Genomic DNA, 21,242 nt, shown 5'->3' on the forward strand with positions numbered 1-21,242 from the left:
TGAGTTTTGCAGATTTTATTTAGGTTTACCAAACTCATCTTGCACGAAGGCACTCAAATGACTTAGCTTAGATGGATTTTTTTAGGATTGTTGTCTAAGGATGCAACTTTACATACAACTGACCAATAAGCTGTGCTTCATGCAGTAAGTGGATCACAAATGTACCAGTATTCAGTAGTAATATACAAACTGAGCCAAACATAAAACTTGAATATAGCTATTTTCCTTGGAGTCCGACAAAAGAGTCAAAAACAACAATACACATCAACTTTAAGAGTTAGAGAGTAAGAATAGTGTTAAATATATTAAATGTTCTATCAGCAAACAGTTGTGTTTTCTAGGGTTAGCAAGTCTTTGCAGAGAGGCAGTATGGATTAAACTATTTACTACTCAGCTTGAAAGTTTATGGTGGTATATGGTTTATGGAGTCTGCTGACATGTGCAGAACCAGCAAGTTAGGGACATGCTGTATGGTTCATGTTCCTGCCTTTTAAACTATCATCTATTGGCTGAGAGTTAGATGAAGTCTGACAGAAATACACAAAAGTATACAAAGGGTATTAAATGACATCAGTTCTTTGATTACCTCACGTTCTGTTCTTCTCTAATATACGGAGAATTGCTGGTCATTGCAACTCTTCATGATTTTACTTTTTTTTTGCAAATCTGATGGTTTTCTTCATGATTTTTTAGGACACAAAATGGGATTGCATGCTCTGTACCAACCGTGCATCTTTTGAATTTGGTTATTAAAAGTAATTTTCTATTATATACTCAAAGTCATGTAACGAAACATGTTGAATTGAAGTTATTTGAGTGTTTTAGTTTGATTAGGGATCATGATCTGTAATATTTCACGAATAAAATGGCCCAAGCATGGTAGAAAATATCCCTCTGGAGAGTACAAATAGATGTAGGTCAGTGTGAAACATCCCATGGAAGATGTTCCAGTTTACTCCATTTCTTTCTTTTTTTAAATGAACAAAACTAAAAAAAACAAACATATGAAATAACAGAGGCAAAATGGCCAGCACCAAACCCCTACTGTCAGATTTTTTTTTTATTTTTTTTTCCATGACCACTTAGATTCAACTCATTCCTCTTTTTAAGCTGTGATTTGACTTATAAAGTAAGAAATACTAAATAAAAAAAAAACAAAAAACAATGTTTTAATACAATGGTTCATCAATATATGAAGTAGTACTTAACATAGTAAACTACTACTACATGCAATATGTAGAATTATTTTGCACCTTATAATGTTATTTTTCTTATGCAACATATTTTCAAATTTTTTTTATTTGTTGTTTTATTTATTTGTTTTGAATTTTACGTCTTCAGTTAGTTTAAAGAAGTGACTACTGCCTAAAACGTCTTTTTTGTTGTTGTTTGTTTGCTTTATTTACACAGAGCAGTTGTATCACATAATCTTAATCTGAAGGTTATTCACATAATCTGTGATAAACCCTAAAACTGATTGATGTGTATGGTTTAAGATTTTGATGTCTTCGAACCTGCTTGAAAGTGAACAGAGCAAAACCCCAGTGTCTTCACCTTTCCCTGTGATTTAAAACTATTTTCTAATTGCTTTTTTTCTTAATACCTATCTGTAGACATGATGCCTCTCACATCTTTCGATGCAGTTTTTACACACACACATACACAAATGTGGAAACTGTGAAGAAAAACACAATATATATATATTTTTTTTTTCTTTGTCGGACTGCACTGTTTTATATTAACCTCATTAGAATATGCAGAAAATAACTTAAGAAGCAGATATCCTAACTCTAAAATGTTACAGAGCTCAGCAAATGTACATTTATGTAACATGAGGATGGATAAATAAAAAGGAAAGATTGTTGTCACATCTAGATCAGTACTAATGTGAGGGGGCGGGGGGCAGGTGAGCCGGGCAGCAGCCTGGAAGAGTTCAGACGCGCCTAGGAGGGAAGCATAGGCAGGAAGTGAGTCGACGGGTGCCTTCGCCGAGCCTTGTGACCTCGCCGTGGTTTCCCGCGTCCATTCAGCGAAACAAACATCTGCCTGCCGCCGTGCTTCCAGCGAAGCGAGGCGTACGTGTTGTAGCCGTTTTCCTCGATGCGCTCTTTGAATTTGCAGCTTGGGCTGTACTTCACCTGCGGTCAGACAGAGGGAGACGATTAAGGATGTTAGCAGAAAGGCCTGCATCTCAACGCTGACTGATTTTCCGGCTGCGCCATCAAAGGCCAGCTTCCAAGACGTCCTTTAAAGGTCAAGGTCTGTTGTTGCACTGAGAGATTTTCCAGGTGTTTGCAGATGTTGCAGGGGGTGCATTTTCCTATTGCAGGTGTTCTTGATTATGTCAACTTTTAAATTGAAGATTATGAGAATTAAAAGGTCCTCAGGTAGATGTGCCTCATTGGTCAATGAAAGAATTATCGTACAATCATTGGCCACTTCATCAGGTACATCTTGCTGGTGTGTGATCAAAACTTTTTGGACTTTTCATCTTCCTTACTTCTGTCTGGCATAGAGCTAACACAGATTCAGAAATAATTATCAGAGATTTTTGCCTATCTTGACATAACGGTATCACAACACACTTGTTGGTTGTATTTGATTTAGCTCTGCTGACTTTTGGGACTAGTGGAGTATAGCAAACTCATTGTCATGCTCAAGAAACCAGAACCTGAGATACATGGCCTGCAACAGTACTAAAATAGGCAATGCTTAAAAATGCCTACTTGGTATGCCCAAAGTGTGCCTACAAAAAAAAACTGAACTATTTCACCACCCAAAACAATCTTCAATAAATTTATTTTGCTCAGTTCATTACTTTCTCAGTAGGTAGTAATAGTTTGTGATCTAGTTTTTGTGTCCTGACTGTTAAATTTTCCACTGGGAGGATTTTTAAAAACTAATCCTTTTCTAATCTTATTTTTTTATTATTGGAAGGACGTTCTTTTGGTACAAAATCCAGGCCACATCCAATCCACTTGTATGTGGGCACTTCCTGCCTCTAATGACTGCAAGACGTTCTGGTGTTATGTTCCAGATTGCCATCACGCTGCCAAAACAAGATCTTCACTGTGATGCCTGAACCTTCTATGAATCTCTTGGAGTTTCTGGATCCCCAATGTATAAAATGTGCAAAGTTTTAGTGCAGGGTGTGTCCCTTTTCCGTATCAGTACTTGTTGACTGATATTTCTCTTAAGATGTTAGTGCAGTAGACATCACAGATTTCGTGTGTCTGATTTTAACAATGGAAGGTGATTACGTTTGAAACCTTGCTAAGCCAAACAACAATTGGCAAGCACTTAATCCCAGCCCAGCTGGCTCTTTGTCCCCGTCTAGTGTTTTCTTTTCTTTTTCTATCATCTATTTCGACAGTGTAACAAGCTGGTTGAGGATGCAGGTATAGATGTGTGACACTTTGGCCTCTTTTTTTTTTTATTTGACTTTCTTGTAAAATGTTCCCATGCAATTCATCTTGGGTACCTTTCCCACCCTCCCCAATGACTAGACCTGGAAGTCTTGACCTCCAGAAGCAATGTCGTAAGGCTGTATACGCACCGATCCAAAGAGCGTGCCTTTCTTGGACATTGCTAAGTACAGGCCGGTACTGACAGATTTGATGGCAACAACTCCCACGCTGACAGATCGGATTTCCATCAAGCCTGAAAAACAAGAGAAGGGACAAGAGTCTGGGTTAGAGTCATTAAGGCTTTCTTTGTTTCACAATCAAAAGCCTCTCTGCCGTAAGACAGACGATAATGTACGCGGGAGATTCTTGATATGATGCAAATTCTGTAGCAAATACACACCTGCAGCACCCCATCGTCTGAACCTGCACATTTCACGTGGCTTTGCTACATGCATCAATAAAAGTCCTCTTTCCTCAGGATGTGACACTTCATCCTGCTCCTGCAAGTGTTGTTTACTAAAGGAAATAAAGCCTATGTGTCTCTGCCACTTAAGTGGGCTCTCCAACCCACTTAGAGTTTTCAAACAAGTGCCACGTGGTTTGCTTTTAATCTGGATAAGAAAATAGCGGCCACAGCCACGACAGGAAGGTTTCTGTGGTTGCCTCCAAGCACCCTGAATAGGAGTTGATTGAAGAAGATAGTGGTTGTTTGCTGGTTTACACCTTCAAAAGAGAGCCTTGATGTGGTTGCCTATATATGATCGATGTGAAACCTTTTTTTTTTTTTTTGTTACTGTGAATCATGCAGGTACTTGCAGGAAAACTAGACTGATATCTGTTGCATATTTGTGTATAGATTCTACACTTCTCTGTGTGCAGAATCTACACACAGAGTCAGTAGAACAGGGCTGGGCAGTCCTGGTCCTCAAAGGCCGGTGTCCTGCGGCTCTCAGCTGCCTCCCTGGTCCATCACGCTTCACTGAAATAGCTGAATCACCTCCTAAGTGCAGTCAAGTTCTCTAGAGTCCTGCTAATGACTTCATTATTTGACTCAGGTGCGTTGAAGTAGAGAAGCATCTAAAAGTTGCAGGACACATTTTCTTGTATTACTATTATTAACTTGCTGGTTGCTGCTAAAGAAAAGTACCCACACAGCTTGCCACTGCTTGCCACCACCATGTTTTGCCGTGGGAAGTGTGTGCCCATGGCTGCTTATTGTATTTTATTGCACAGGTTTACCGTGTAGGTTGAAATGTTCAGCTTTGGTTTGATCTGTTTAGCAGAGCGGCCTCTTCCACATGTCCGCTGTGTCCCCTGTGTGGGCTATGGGAAGCTGTGGATTGACTTTTTTGTGGGTCTCTTTTAACAGTTGTTTTCTTTTTGCACACTTTAGCATGAACCCAAGATTTTATGAGTGGTCGGCAAATTTTTGGTCCTGTTGACAGATTCTCCCCCCTGGACTGTGAATCTCTGCAGCTCAGTCGAAGTTAACATGGCCTCTTGGCTGCTTCTCTGATCTGTAGAGTGCTGTCTTGGCCTTTGTGATGCTGATTGTTCACTAACAGAGCAACTTCATAAATCCTTAGGTTAAGATGCACATAGATGGACTTTGGTGTCTTCCGAAACCCAGTTGTATCTGGAAACTGCTACATCATTTGAGTTGGTGATTTCATGTCTATCTTTCGAATTTCTACTCTTATGTCCCAGATAGTTGCAAAATATTACAAAGTGCTGTTACTGGTTTAGAATTCAGTATTCCTTGGGTCCTCAGAAATATATACTTACTACTCTCATTGTATTAATTGCAAACCTTTTTCATCTTCCAGTTCTCAACATCCCTAGTTATTGTCATGCCTATAATGTGAAATCATCTGCTTCAGCCATCCACACAAATGTACAAAGACTAACAAGATCAAGAAGAAGAGCAAGGCAAGTACACTCAAGCTCTTTTCTTCCCTGACAGGAACGTGTAAACGATGCCTTGTCTCGACTCGGGCACAGCTGCAGGAAGGTGTGAGTGTCTCGGTTTCGTTCATCCAGGTATCTCCCCAGCTGCGCCCCTATGGTGGCTCTGATCCTCAGAGGAAACATTAATGCTTTAAAGTGTGTGGTTTCCTTTGTTTTTTTTTTCTTCTTCTTTTTTTTTTTTACAAGCTGTGTTTACAAATACCGGGTGTGCTCTGTGGTGGCACCTGAAGCGTGCAAGCGACTTGTAAGCAATAAGCCGAGGCTCGGTTGACAATTTAGGGTCCCTGCAAGGGTTTACGGGGCATTAGTGCAGGCCAGTGAAAACCGCTGGTGCCTGAAAGTGGTGCCAGCTGTAATTGCCACCATTTGGTGTTTGAAGCTACAGCATGGGAACGAATTTGTCACATCAGAGACATTTCTAGAATTTTTGTGTAAATTGTCAAATCTCCTTATTTTAATGTGTCTTTTGGGGGGGTTTAAACATAGTGTAGAAAAACACTTTAGTTTGCTCATTTAAGAAGCATGACATAGCAGGTGCAAAATCATTTTGATTTTTGAGCTTCTTTTTACGTGATCACTTTGAAATTAGCATGCTAGCTACGGTTGTTTTTCAAAAATACATTTTATTCATCCCTGATGCTTCCTGCTAAGCCAGATGAGAAAAAAAAAAGATTTGAAGAAGCAAGAGGGAATTTCCCTCTCACTTAAAGGAATCACTTAGGCCCTTGACGCTTGACCACACATCTATAAACACCAGGGAGATCCACATAACTCACAGGCCACCATTTGAAAAGTCACACCATTGTGTTCAGAGTGAATTATTCTAAGCTATTAAAGAGTTTTCCAAACCGTTGAGTTTCGAATATCACTCCAGTCTGGATTTAACACAAACAAAAGGTGCCAGTTTGATAACACAGTAATGCAGCACAGATTTCTATCTTAAGTTATTTTTAAACCAAGCCAGAAATGTAATGACTGCATAAAATGTTCGATTTATGCCTGGATAATTTTGTTCAATGTGATGTTTATGCAGTATAATTTAACAGAAAATAATCAGATGGAATAAAAGAAAAAGTAGATCTATCTGATTGTAAGTGCGCACAGACTTAAGGTGTAAAGGGCACACCTCCCTTCCTGAATGCAGAAAATAATCTAAAAGTTGCTTTTTCAAAGTATTAATTTAATGGTGTTAAGCCAGAGTAATCAAGCGTCATATTTTTCACAGATTCCCATCTAAAAGGTTGATTTACAAAATCAAACATAAATCCAAAATGATTTATCTCGGTCTCAATTTAATGATCACCAAATCCATCCATTTTTTTACAAAGGTGTGTATATCCATTGCAGTATATGCTCACGACTAAATAGCTGGGACATTGATCATAGTCTACTTGAATCATGCTCGCATTTCTAAAAACTATTACAATTTCTTAAGCTAATAAATAATTCAATAGTTTTGAACAAATATCACTTTAAGAAAGACAAACAATGAGAACAAAATAACTCTTTTCGCCGTTGGATCCGTGGGTCACCACTTTGCCTCATTCTGCAGAGCAAGTATCAACTGATGGCCCCATTGAGTGAAAGAAAAAAGGCACTTTTGGCTCCCCACTTGCAATTGGCAAGATCTCTTAACCTTTGACATGTTTTGGCTGGGACTGTCAATAAGCTCAAGCTGCCATTACAAGCAAATCCTGCACTATACGTGTCTAGTCAACTGTGGACTTGCCATTTATTTCTCCTCTAAGAGATTTTTAAAGCAGAAAAAGTCTTTTACCCAGACTCTCTTTTAGTCTTTCTTCTTTTTTCTGTCGCCCTTATTTTGGACGCTAGCCCATCGTCAGATCATTGAAGCCTTTTCTGACCTCGGAAGAAAAAAAATTAAAAAAAAGACAGAAAGGAACGAAAGAGACACTCTCCCTGGGTTCCCTTTTGTCAGAACCACAGTACGGCGGTGGGGGGAGGAGGGCGAAGGACCCGAGGGAGTACAGAGTGAAGGTGCTGGTTGGACGATGGTGGGTTTGGCGGTGGGGGAAGGAGCCTCCAGAAAACCGGCCCCCTATAAAGTCTTTGTTGCTCACCTGTGAGGTGAAAAGCTGGACAAGATCTAATTAATGAACAAGCGTTCTGAATGAAGGGCACCACGGCGGAGCAAAATGCCTCAGTCCATCTAGAAGGAGGCTGAAATGTTTCAGCTCTTTCGCCCCTGTTGTCTTGCTTGCTAATTTTCCGAGCTCTTTTAATTTTTCACACTGCCCCTTGAGCAAACCTCTGCCCACGGCTTCTTTCTCGACCAGAGCAAAGGCCTGGGAATTTTGGGAATCCTGCTGTGTTCCTGCTCTTGATTAACATAACTTTTCAATTATTTCACAGTTTGCTTGCTTTTTAAACGAAGAGGGGCTTGTTGTTGTTTTTTTTTCCTTTCCTTTTTCTCTTCTGCCTTTCTTTTCAAAAAATAAGCTTTTCATGTGGGGTTAGGGCTGCCAGGGCTAATGGCTGTGACCAACATCTTTGATCTGCCACGACCCCCTTGAAGGGTCTGGTAGTGGGCAAAAAGGGCCGCCTATGTATCAGCGTGGACAAAGGATGCATCACTCACTATGGCTTTAAACACCTTGAGAGATTAGCATGAGAAACAGCACCCCATGAAGGCCTTCATAGTGTAATGATAGGAACACTTGCATGTAACCTTTAATGTAAAATAATGCCACAATTCAGAACTCATGGCAAAGGACGTTTCCAAACATTCGTAACTTAAACATAATCCAAGTATTCAGAATTGTATGATTTTTTTTCAGGTTTATAACCTTCGATTATTGGAAGTTGAACAGCTAAATTTACAAAAGCTCTTCTGATCAGCTGCAACTTGCAGGTAGGGTAAGTTGCCAAAAGACTGGAGCAACCTTTTCAATTCTACTGCAGTCTGTTTGTGCAAAAACAACAATGATTGTATGTTTCTGCTTCTTGTCCACGTCAAGTTGAGAGTTATCCAGGCAGACACGCAATCGACATAATGGGCTGATCAGCATAGTTTGACTAAGCTGTGGAAATTGGCCAAAGTAGTTTACTAATTTCTGATTAATGGTTACACATGACCTTTCACACTGAGCAACGTCCTGTCAGATATTAATTTGAGGTTAACAATTTGATGTGATCCACTTTCCTCTATTGCCATATGTCATTTATTTTATTTTATTTTTAATTTTTCCAGTGGGTGTAATAAAGGAAACTTGACCAGGATCAAATTTTGATTGTATTTAATTAAATAGAGTTTGTACATTGACGCTTAATCTAATTGGATCGGTTGACACAAGCGCTTGACAAACTGAATCGAAGTGAACTGAAATGGACGTTTTTCCCATTCATTTAGTAAGGTCTAAAATCTCACTGCTACTGTATTGGGGTAGACACCAACGTTCACACCTCGACAACAAATCAGTGATTACAGTTGACAGATTGTCGGTAATAAGTGAATCAATAGATGCCTCGCTGTCACTGTTCTCGTTTGAGTATCTCGGCTCACGCACAGGAAGTACAACATCGTCAATGCTTAGTCTAAAAGAGGCAAACGGACACACAATAGCTCCTCTCTTTATTTCAGTTTCCCCATATCCAAACACTTGTGTTTCACTGACAAATGAAGGAGAGTCTTGTCAGGAGGTTATGATAACCGGATATGACCACCGTGTCTTGGGACACTGATGCTGTAAGGATATCGGCGCAATATTTGCTGACATGGACTTCAACATGACCTCTGGCTAATACTAGCTGCTTTGATGAAACAAGATCATACATCGCACTTCCTTTCGACGACATTTAAAACCAGATATTTCTTCACATGTTGGCAAGGTAGGTTAATCTAAGTTTCAGCAGACGAACTACAGCAACCATTTTCCAAACATCTGGAAGCTCTTTGTGTTTCTGAAAGAATCGCAAACTTCCCTGAGACTAAAGGGTAAATTATTACCTCCCGCATCTGTCACGTGGGCATGGCTGTAAAGGTCCACAAGGCATGAAATGATGATCATCTTCCCACATCTGTGTCAGTCTGCCTTGCAACTTTTACAAGCCTGTTAATTGTACACTTGCAGCATTCGTGCCAACAAACGTGTGAATGTAAACGTGTCTGGCAAGCGAGTCTGCATAAAGAATATCTGGAACGTGTATTCGTAAAGGAAAAGTAAGGCTAATGTTCTTGTTTGTCTGTTTTATATAGCCGCCTTTCTTTCAACGCCCCACAATCATCTTGTATCTTTAATCTCATGCACGACGGCGCTCTAGTAAAATACAACAACTCATTTTCCTCAGAAAAAAAAACAAAAAACATGCTCTTGGATGAGAAATACAGGATGTCTGCTTGGATCTTGAAAAACATGATCAAAGTTTTAGTTTGGTTTCCAAACGTATGTATGTATGTATGTATGTATGTATGTATGTATGTATGTATGTATGTATGTATGTATGTATGTTGAAGAATAATGGACTTGAAACAGCAGAGATCACAAAGAGCACTGCATTTGGTGTGACTGCAAACATGGAAGGTATACAAAATAATGTTTCTAAGTAATTCATGCCCATTGCCAATTTCTGTCTAAAGACCTCAGAGAAATTTGTCTTGTTTTTTAGGATTCTGTCATCACAAAATCTTAAAAATATGTTGTTTTTGATAAAGTACCAACAAAAAGTGTTCTTCATTTGGATTTGTATGAGTCTAGAACATTGGTGTAATCTGCATTTCCTGTGTTAACATAATTATTACTAAAATTGTCCATTGAATGATGATAATTTGTACATTTCTTAATTCTTTTAAATGGAAACTTATTTTATATTTTTAGAAATAATTATTTTTTATTGTTTTCATTTGCATTTATGTAAGCAGCGTATTTCCTGGTTGGGTCATAACCCCAATCCGACCCGCACCCCCACCTCCACCTGGAAATGTATCATACCTTACAACTCTCACAGGACCCACGTGATTTATTCAGCGGTGAGATATTTCTACTTTGTGCAAAGGGTTGGGCGCTTTGGAAACACCTGACTTCCAAACCGAAAGAGAAATCGCGTTAAGATAGTCCGCTCTTACTTTATGTGAAGTTATAGACAATTGTATGCATGGGAGTGAAGAAGAATAAGACTATCTTTATCCAGGAAATGTTAGTAAACGGACATCCAGAACAGCATCCAAAGCCTTTTCCTCCTGCGATCTAATTCTGTTCCACACTTCACCTATGTGTGGCAACCTGGGGGGTGAATGAACAATGTTTACTTTAACTGCTTTTGCTCTGAAACTCAGGACTGTCCCAAAATTATTTAGCAAGAAAGAGTGTGCGCTTTGATTATATCTAATCAAATAAAACTAAAGTAAATAACCAACCAGATTACGTTTGCACCACTTTGGGCTTCAGTCATTCTTTCCTGCATACCTGACATTTCGCAGACATAAACACGCTGTCACTTTTTGAATCTGTCGGTACGCAGATGGCTTTATGGTTACGATATAATGGCCACCATCCTGAAGAAGAAGTGGGACACTTGAGGAGCAGTTTCCGACTGAACGCAATCCCCTGCATGTAGCCCACCCCTTCTAGAAAAATAAGGACGAACGATGGATAGAAAGAACAGGAAGGCAGAGAAAAGACTGGTGGAAGACTGACCCTCCCTGTCCAAGTATCGCTTGCGCTTCCCACATTCCTTTAAATCCCTGAAGAAATGACAGCAAAGATGAGCCTGAAAGGAATTTGTGTCTCTTGTCCTGCTTTTTTAGCTAAAGGACTATCATTACTACTATTATTAACAGTCAGTCTCTTTCAATTCCCTTACTAGTTGCAACTTTACAACATTGGGATATTGAAGTCTTTTATTGTTGGTGGAGCACATCACATTCATCAGTAGCATACAGGAACATGGAGAATCAGTAAACGATTTCCAGAGCAGATTAATGCATGTCGTTAGCCCACTTTTCCTGTTGTCCTGAGCCATGAGGAAAGGTGTACAGAGAAGACGAGATTCTACTCTACACGCCAGGGATACGTTTCTTTTTTGAGTCTGTGAACAACTCAGCAGTGATCTGCTGAAAGCTGACTCCCAGACTCCCTCCTGCAGCAGCCAAGGCTGCGAGGGGTGACATTCTCTCACATCCAGAGGCTGGTCCCCAGCCCACTCCCCAACCCCCCGCTATTTCTCACGTGGTGCGCTACCGGGAGAAGCACTCCAGGGATTAGCCTAGCCAGGTCTTTCAAAGGCCATTAGAGCAAATTACAGGTATCCTCTTACCAGTGCGCTGGGACAGACCAGGTGAGGGGCGCAGAGGCCAGGCTAGAGCCCAGGGGTCAGCTTGGGACAAAAAGACGAGGCCACCCTGGGCCCCACTCTATCGGAGTGTCTCCCTGGCTCCACAAACTGGTAGGCCAGCATCTATGAATGGCTCACTTGATGGGACCTCGGAGACATTGTCTCACAACCGTAACTTTAGCCTTTTTTTTTTCTTAACACCCTCCCACCCCCTCACCTCGCTCTCCCAATGCTGATTTTCTTGTCTTTCAATCAATGTGGGCATCCCACACAAAGCGACCATAAAATTTGAGCGAAGTCACAAGCCGCAGGCCAACAGAGCATGCCAGCTTGCACCTGCGGCTCTAAAGTACTTCATCATTGTGTTGCCCTCTGTGGTGGGTTTAATCCGAATTGGAAGCAAATGAACCATTTCCACTTGAAATTTAAATCTAAACTGTAATGACAACCACACAATCGTTAATGTGTGGTCTGTCAAAGTCTCACTGTGCTGCAAGCATAAAGAGGCTGATGCTGCTGATAAGTTGCGTGGATGGCCACAGGGAGTTCCGCATCCTGCCATTTTCTATAAACTACACACACACACACACACACACACACACCCCCACACGCGTGCAAACACACACACTACTCTTACCCAGTTGTGTCAACCACACTCACGCAACCACATGCATGCACATGCCTCACCCTAACCCAAACGGTGGATGACAATCTGGCGGAGGGTGCTGCGGAAGTGTTTCATTAGTCAATTACCGCTGGTAGATAAAGCCTGCGTTCCCACAGTCCTCAAGGCCGGGGGGTCAAATGTGACCAATTACCCCCCATCCCCTCACAGGACAGATTAGTCTGTCTGATTTATCCCCAGACAGGCTGACCCGTGTTCTCTAAAATCGCCCTCCACATCTGGATACCTCTGTGCGGTCCTGTGAGAGTGGGTGAACTGCTTTCCCTGGCAAATGTGCTACCATAAGGGGTAGCAAGTATAAACCGTTGACAGAATCTCACTTTGAAAAACAAAGATCCCAGACGTCTCTCTGCACCACCACACAGCTAGACCGCATAATCGTTATGATACCTGTCTCTCTTTGACGGCATGTGCTGCATAGTCGGTACATTACTAAAGCACAAGCCTCCGTGGTCATGATGACTAGTGATTGTGTGTTAGTGAACATCAATCAGTTCATTAGGGACCTCCAGGATGTTGAATCAGACCCCCCACTCATCAAACCCCAAATTTACAAGCCCAGTGGGGACAAGCCAGCCAGAAAATGAAACATAAGAGGATAACTTCAGGAAGTGGGTACCCAGCAGGGCTGAGGGTTGCCGCAGTAAGCTTTGGGATAGCAAAGGTGAAAAGGGTTAATGAAGTCATTCGTCTGGATTCCACCAGCTCATCTGCGTCCTACATGGTTCTAAGAGGGCCGCCGTCATAGTGATCATTAAAGCTTTTCTTTAATCAGGAGCAGAGAGCAAACTGCCTCCAAATCATGCATCACATTCATAACAAGCAGAGGACTTACTATCAAAGGTTTTTGCAGATAGTTACCAGCAGATCCGCCTGCAGTGAGCCTTGTGAGTCACCACGTCTGCGTTTTCCTGTGTTTGGAAAGGGGCAATAAGGATGGCGGTATTGTTCACGTCGAACTGAGGTCACTGTCTGTGCAACTAAACGTTGGTAAGAAGGTCTGCTTGGCTGTTCAGACCAGTCAGGCCAGAAGAGATGACTGTGATATTGCTCTGTACTGTGATGATTTTTTGTATTAAACAAAACATTGATAGATTCAATAACTAGACTTTACTGTAAAATCATTCAGACAATCCATAACAACTACATGCCTGAATTCACCCCCCATCAAACCCTTAAGTACCTGTAAACAAACCATTTCATGCCCATTTACCTGAACCACTACATATAAGTTTTTTTTAATTATTATTATTACTGAGATAAATAGCAAAACAGCACTGTCAAATTTAGCTGTATAAGTTTCTACACAGCTTTGTCTTAGAAAGGTTTTATTTATTTTGGATTTTATAACTACTTAGGCCATTTGAGTCTTCAGAAATATAGAGGACCCCTCATAAAACCTAACTCACTAAATGACTTCCTGTTTGTAAATATTTGTTCTTAGAGTCATAAATCCACAATTAGTTAGAGAAGATGGAGAAACTTATAAAATGTAGCTTTAACCCAAAACATTTAAGATGTTGTTCCCTGTCCTTAATTCATTTATCATATAATTAATTCCAAATCTGAGCACATAAAAAACACATGGTGTCCCTCATGGCTCCCTATTCAGGCCTCTTACCAACACTGTGGTACAGCAAAAAAAAAAAAAAAAAAAAAAAAAAAAGGCAGTAACAGGATTTCGGCTTGCAAAATACAATTTAAATAGGCCCAAACAAATAGAACGCATTACATAAAATTCAAGAAAGCCACATATTACTATTTCAGTAACATACCAATGAGGCTGCATTTAAACTACTTGGGATGTTTATTCACCACACATACCTCCATAGAGAATCTGATTTTGGTCTCTAATAGACAAGTAAACTGATACTTAAAGTCACAATGATAGATGATAGTTCAAAATCAAAGTTCCTTGTGTCAGTGTGGATACATTTGTAGTTTCCTGACATTCCCATAAAAGTCCAAATCCCACTAGTGCATTGTGAGCTTTTAACTCCGCAAAGTGTTTCGGGTTTTTGCCTGTACGTAGTACCGTTCAAAAGCAGCCAGAAGGCAAACTGAGTCTGGTTTAGTTTGCAGAGTCCTACAAACCCGTACCCATCGGACTTCAAGTATATGCGCATTGTGTGGCTCAGGTGCGCAGAGAGTTTCCAGTGACTGAGCAGCAGGACACAGAATATTCTCTGTGGCCTGAACTTGCCCCATATTTACATTATTAAAATGAGATGGGCATACAGCAGTTGACAGAAGGCACAAGAGTGAAATCAGGTTCCTGCCAAAGCTGTCATTTGCTCCACTGGCCAAAGGGCCCTGACCCTAATCCTATCCACTCCAGGGGAGGAGAGAAGGGAAATGGAGACAGTGGAAGACAGTGTCTGATCGGGTACTGTGTGTGGCAAACTATTCATACCTCCTGATCTTTCCACAGTCTCCTGTATTTTATTTGAAATTTTATGTGATAGCATAACGAAAGGGAGATAGTAATTGTGGAGAAGATGGAAATGATACATGGTTTGTTTGATTGATTTATTTCTTTTATAAATAAAATTCTAAACTGTGGTCTGCACAAAAAAAGCAAAATGATAACTTGGTTCGAGCAACAAATGTTACATGACTATTTCTAAAAAGACAACTTATCTACTCTATTGTTGAAAAAAACTGATGTTTTGCAAAAAGAGGACAGACATCATTTTGTGCTACGGGATGTTTGATGTTTGTAGAAAATTGCGTCAAGAAAAAACATACAATTTCCAATCTGATGACAAGAAAAATAGATCTAGAAACAGCCAACAAGCTTCTAGGAGTCATTGAGAAAAGTCTAAGGAGTCACTGGCAGCTCTTTAAACCATCAATCTATTGATTCTCAATCTATTGATCTCTTCCTTCATTCAATATAAAGTAGGTGTTGTAGTTGTAGTGCTGGAACTACAAAGTGAGAATTAACAGACAACGGTCTGAGATATAAAGTACACTGCACGCTGCCTCCGTCGCTGCTTTGTGCCACCCTCCGAGCTGTAATGAGGAGCATGGCCTCCCAGATGAGAAAAACACACATATAAACACAGGCCCACACGTGTCAGCGTGCACGCAAACACACAAACACGGAGGTGCCTGAGCCCAGCCCATGGTAAGGCCTGGTTCATATTAGCCTTTAGGGAACAGAAATGCACATCTTTTTCAGTTTAAGGTTTATTTTGTGCTCCCGCAATGGCACAAGGATAAACACAGACACATGCATTCAGAATGCACAAGGACTCACAGTCTGTGCTCTGACATGATACTTACATCCTGCTCATGTTCATTTAGTGAAATGGCCTCGGAGATAAAAAGCAGGTATGTCTGGGTTTGTGTAATCTGGTTCAGGGGTCTGTTGGTGTGCCAGGACTCGCATTAGACTAGCTGTTCCTTATTTTCTCTGACACATATGTTGCAATGTCATTTGTTCTTATTAAGCGTGGGGAAAGTTTCAAATTATGAGGTAAGCATATATAATATATTTTGTGGGAGCTACAAGAGCAGGTTTCAGACTCTGGGTTTCCAAAAGATTTTCCCCCAGTCTTGACTTGTTCAAGAGTGGCACTGGTTCAAATACTTGCTGATTTAGTTGAACAACTGGCTTTTCCACACACACAGCCATCATGTCACCTAGTGGATTTTGGAGCCTTAGTTTGTAACTGGATAACATTTTTTTTTTCTTTTTTACAAAGAGCCATTTATTTATCTATTTATTTATGTTTTTCTATGAACAGTTTTAAACCCGTCTTGAATTTGGCTGGATGAGGTATTTGTCTCAAATGTTTCATCAGGGGCCAGTGTCAATCACCATGGCAACATACTTTTTTGCATTTAAAAGAAATCATGGTAAGATTCAATGAGTATGTCATAGACCTGATAAAATCCGGTGTTGAGTGAGGTGTGCTTATCTGACATATATATCTATAGTGTTCATCTAATATTCATCCTTTTCTTTTTTTGCAATGAGCTTTTCTACCACTGTCTCTTGTCCCATTTTCACCTCAAACTCATAACAGGACTTAATCTCAATATTAACACATTAATGCGCCTAACTTGCGATCCATTTATTGATGGGCTGGTGTGTTTTGTCTGACATGATTCTGCTGCAGCAACAAGTCATGCAGTGTGATGGGAGACACTATCACATCCTGCTCTCTCAATGTGACAAGCTTTGTTAAATGACACACTGTGTGCCACTCTTAAAAGGCTACAAAAGACTTGAGAGTGGGGTTGAAAAGGCAGGATGAGTTATTTATAATTAAGTCAATTTCCCTCCAGGATAAATATTTCCTCTAAGTGTAATGACATAATTAACTACATGTCAGTATGTCCGAGGTTGCAAAACGTCTGTTGCCAATCAGCAAGTTTGCAGTCATCTTCAAGCTGCCCAGGTTTTCAGACCTCTAGGGATATTTTACTGAGGTTTGAAAAACAGATTGAAGTATATTGAAATTCCATGTGCAAATGTGGTTTATAGCTTTCCTTGGAAAAAAGGAGAAGCTCAGGTATGCTACCTGGGAGAGTCTGCTTTTATTTTTATATTGCAGCTTCCTCATACTGTGGGCCATATTATAGAGTGAGTGTAAATCAGGTGCTCTGCTGTTTTCAAAAGGCCAGGTTTAGGGCTTTATATACTACCCCACATTAGTGTTTCTGGCGGTTAAACTGGTCCTGAAGGGATTATATCAGCATATATAACCATGTGTATTTCCACGTCTGCAGACTTAGACCTTCACCAGCATTTGAAAACCACTGCAGACAGTCAGCGCTCAGGAACCAATGCTAGCTGTTTCCAAATGATAGATATAACTCTCCTTTTTACCAAAGAACTGCACCAAATTTCTCCCATTGAGTAAAACATCAAACTCTCTCTTTTGCTCCTCTGGATTTCAAAACTTACTTCTTGGCTATGACCATGCTCAGAGTTATATTACGCCACTGTAATTAGCAGCGGCTTGTTACACTGGTGTTTAAAGCACCTAAATCATTAAGGCAGCTGCTTTTGGACAAAAAAAACAACGTCTGGTCGTGCGGGAATGTGCTGTAATGCCAAGGGAGGCTTACATGGCTTGTTTTTTCTGGCCCAATTCAAAGAGTGAGACCTCCATCTTTTTTTCTCTTTTACTCTTGAATCAGCGACATTCACGTTTAATTGTGCTTTAGAAGTTATTGTCTGCTCCTTACAAGCTTCTAGAACATCAGCGCAAGCATCTTTGGTCAATAGCTTTAGGGTTCGCGTAGCTAGGTACCGACACTGTGAAGTCTTTGTGGTAACTTCACGCCCACAGGATATCCATGGCTATGTGTAATGTTATAAAGAAATTAGCTGGCAGGGCCAGAGTCAGACTCTATAAACCTGCTGATGAACCCATTAAATCCAAGAGAGGAGCCAGAGCCACGCTTGCTAAAGGTTGTTAGCTACTAATTGCTACATTTTGTGAACCCATTCAGGATACAGAAACCAGTTGGCACCGATCTGGGATCTCTGGGCTAATTGGACTGACACTGACACTCTTGTCCTGCAGAGTTCCCAGGAAAGTGATAGCGCACGCATTTGTGCGAAGGATTTTGCATTCCTATTCAGCAACCGCGCACGTGTGTGACTGATGTTAAATTATGATTTTCAGGTTCAGCATAATGTGACAGGTGTCGATTTGATTTTGACAAGAAGGAAGTAACTTGGAGCTATATGAAAAGCACAACCCAAAAGATATTTCTACCCCTGCTCGGCGTCCGAGATTTTTACAAAAATGCCATCACAGTTGAAACAAACCCAGAGGAGAACCTTAATGACTAATGAGCATTGGGAAACACTCCAGCACTCTTTTAGCCTTTAATTTCCACCTCAATGCATAGCAGAGCATGCCCCGGTCCTCCAACTAGCCTCATTAACATGTATATTCTCTTGACTCAACAAACCAAAGCACTTTTCTTCTTTTTTTCAGCCAGGTGCTTCCCTCCTTAGCTGCGGGACTGTTGTACTTTGATCCACAGAACTTCACCAGAATTAACATTAAGCTATGGCTGATGAGAGGCCAGCGCAGAGTGAACCTCTCTGCACCCAGTGCAGAACAGATATGATGTTCTACAGGTTGCTTTGCTACAGGAAACCACTACACTTTCAAAGTGCAGTCAGTAATGTAAGGGACAATATGTGCCACAAAGTGGTGGGCATGGGCTGGTGACCACAAATTTAAAAAGAATTTTATGTTATATTATGATTAAAAAAAAGGCATTTTGTTGTGGGGATAATTGTTGTTTTCATTGTGTAATCCATTTTTAACTCGGGTTTATTATCTTTTGAGAATTTTGCAAAAATGAAAGGAGGGGTTTGAATAACATACACTTAAAAGTATTAAGAGTAAGTTGAATTTTCCCTTGTAAAATCTGTAGGACGCAGAACCAAAACTTCATTCGAATGAATTATGCTCTTCTGCAGAAACCCCGTGCAAGGAAAACTAAAATGTAATAATGATAATCAACTCTTTTTTTTCTCCTTCTTTCAAGATTTAGCTCAACTCTTTACTTTCTGACTCCTCTGAGATAAAGTGGAGCAAAGCGATGTGTTTGTGAATCGCCTCCCTTCTTTAATGAGGCTCAGATTCACATTAGTTTCTCCTCTTTTTGATGGACAGCTTCCCCCCGCCGACAACAGGCTTGAAACATTTCCACAACATATTTCAGCGTGGCGGTGGTGGTTTTTCCTTTGGGTTTTGTTCCAAGTCAAACACGCTCTCGAACTCGGAAAACTGGTGCTTCAAAAAGGAACACGTTGCACATCACGAGAAAGTCGGTAAATACAACACACCCCAGCTGTGAAAGTAGCAGCTGCAGAGGCAGAAGAGAGCTCAAGTAATTCCATGATGACTTCTGCAACGTCTGCTTTGTGGGGGCTGCAGTGCCGGTCCAAAGTTCAATGAGGCCCTGGGCAGAAATTCCTCGGGAATTCATCTTTTCATTTATGAGGATTTCAATTCCTACAGTTTTTTCATGAGTTAAAAAAAATAATTTAGATGTTGTACATACAGAGGTTAAAATCATCATACAAGATAAACCAGAAAGAATTTAAAATGGATTTGGCACAAAAACATTAAGCATGTCTTAAGAACTGAAACAGAACAGCAAGTAAGCATTCAGAACATTATGTGGAAAAAAAAATGTAGAAGGGACTTCAGTTAAATTTTGAAATAGAATTGAAACATTCCTGCTTCAATATCAGAAGCTGATTAAATTTTCTCACTGGATAAACATTGCATAAAGATTCATTCACAAGTAAATACTATTGTGAAATACGCTTATGCCAGTGATTGGTGCTGCGTTTGTAAACCTTTGCTGCTGGAGAAAAAAAAAAATCTGACAGTGGAAGAATAAGTTTTACTATAAAGCAGCAATGACCAGACGTCTCTCATAAGATTTCAGATAGAAATATGAAATATAGCCATAAGAATTACTGAAAGAGTTGTTAAAGAGCCGAGGAGCGCTGACAGAGAGCGGTGTAGAAGAATGATTCCAAATCACAACTGAGCAATGGACAGGACTAGTTTCTCCAAACGGGAAACATCTTGAATACGTCATTAACAAGAAAGGTTATTCCGTAAACTTTATAAGAAATTTCTGTAAGTGTGTTTCACACCTGTACACCTGTAATCTATAACTTTATTTGTGGGATGATTTGCATTGATTTCTTTGTATGTGAGAATTACTTGAGTTGCTGAAATCATGTGGTGTGAATTTCATGCCCGTGACTCCATCAGCAATATTTAAACTAAGGAAAATATCAATTTGCTCAATATGTATTGCAACTGCTGTACATAATTATTTGAACTTATCAATCAATCGGTGCCATATGGATTTAAGTTCACGGATTTAAGCAGCTGCAACTGCTGATCGTACCTTGGGTCGGCCCTGGATGAGAGACCTTATTTCTTTTGATGTAACTAGCCTTACACGCCCAAATGCAACACGCCACCTTTTCAAATGGGATTTCAAAAACATGAAGCAAAGAGAGAGACCCGCCAGCAAAAGAGCCATGAAACGAAACAGAAGGAAAGAATGGGTAAAAACAAGCCTTAGTTTGAAATACACAATTTCATCTGTCAGGGGAACTTGACTCAGCATTCACTGTTGTAATTGATCATGAAGCCGTCGCTGGGCGCGCCAGTGCAGCTGTTGTGTTGCAGCTCAGTCTAATTAGCAGCCGGTGACCGATGACCCTGGACAGGATATGATGTGTACCTGCCTCTGCTGCTTTTCTAAACACTTGGGTGTGTTTTTCCCCATTTTCGTCTTAGACATAGGTTAAAAAGAAAACATGTCGAAGTCCTCCCTTTTGGCACCTAAAACAACTGTACTATTGTGCTCGGGAAGTCTATTTATAGTAACTTGTACAGTAAAGTAGTTTGTAATCATGCGGACTATGATCTATGTTTAGTCCTTGTCGATTTTTTTCTATTTGGTTTTATTAACAAACACTTTACGAGAGAAGCGTTCAGAACTGGCCTGATTCCGATAACAAACTTCAGAAATGGCTATCTGGAGGAGTTAGTGTTTGTGTTTCAGTGTGTGACTGTGTACATTTCCACATGTGTGCTCTCAAGGCAGAACATTTTTCTTGGAACACTTTGGAGATTTTACAAATGTTAGCCTGTCCTCTCAAGGTTTTTTGCGACGGTGCTGAAATGTCATCACTTCGCAAGAAGGGTTTCCAGAATCCCCTCTGTCCCTGCTTTCAGGGGGTTTCTTTGAAAGACTATCAAACTGCTTACGTGAAAAACTCATGCAATAATGCCCACGACTTCTGCTGGAGTCGAACCGCGGAGCATTGAACAAAAGCACGCTCCTGTGCCAAACAAGTTTTGCATTTCCCTTCAACT

The 21,242-nt window shown here is 40.4% G+C and overlaps 1 protein-coding gene across 2 annotated transcripts in view; it reads right to left on the minus strand.

The window, feature by feature from the left end:
- The window catches only part of fgf22 (fibroblast growth factor 22), a 26,215-nt gene continuing 4,973 nt past the window's right edge, over positions 1-21,242 (minus strand). For both annotated transcript variants that reach the window (XM_016680214.1, XM_007569194.2), the window contains 2 exons: positions 3,557-3,660; positions 1-2,138 (listed from right to left, as the gene is read on the minus strand). In XM_016680214.1, coding sequence (XP_016535700.1) covers positions 1,944-2,138; positions 3,557-3,660 — 299 coding nt within the window. In that variant the 3' untranslated portion in view covers positions 1-1,943. The remainder of the gene's footprint in view (positions 2,139-3,556; positions 3,661-21,242) is intronic.

The sequence above is a fragment of the Poecilia formosa genome, unplaced genomic scaffold (assembly GCF_000485575.1).
Source record: "Poecilia formosa unplaced genomic scaffold, Poecilia_formosa-5.1.2 Scaffold237, whole genome shotgun sequence".
Lineage (NCBI taxonomy): Eukaryota > Metazoa > Chordata > Actinopteri > Cyprinodontiformes > Poeciliidae > Poecilia > Poecilia formosa.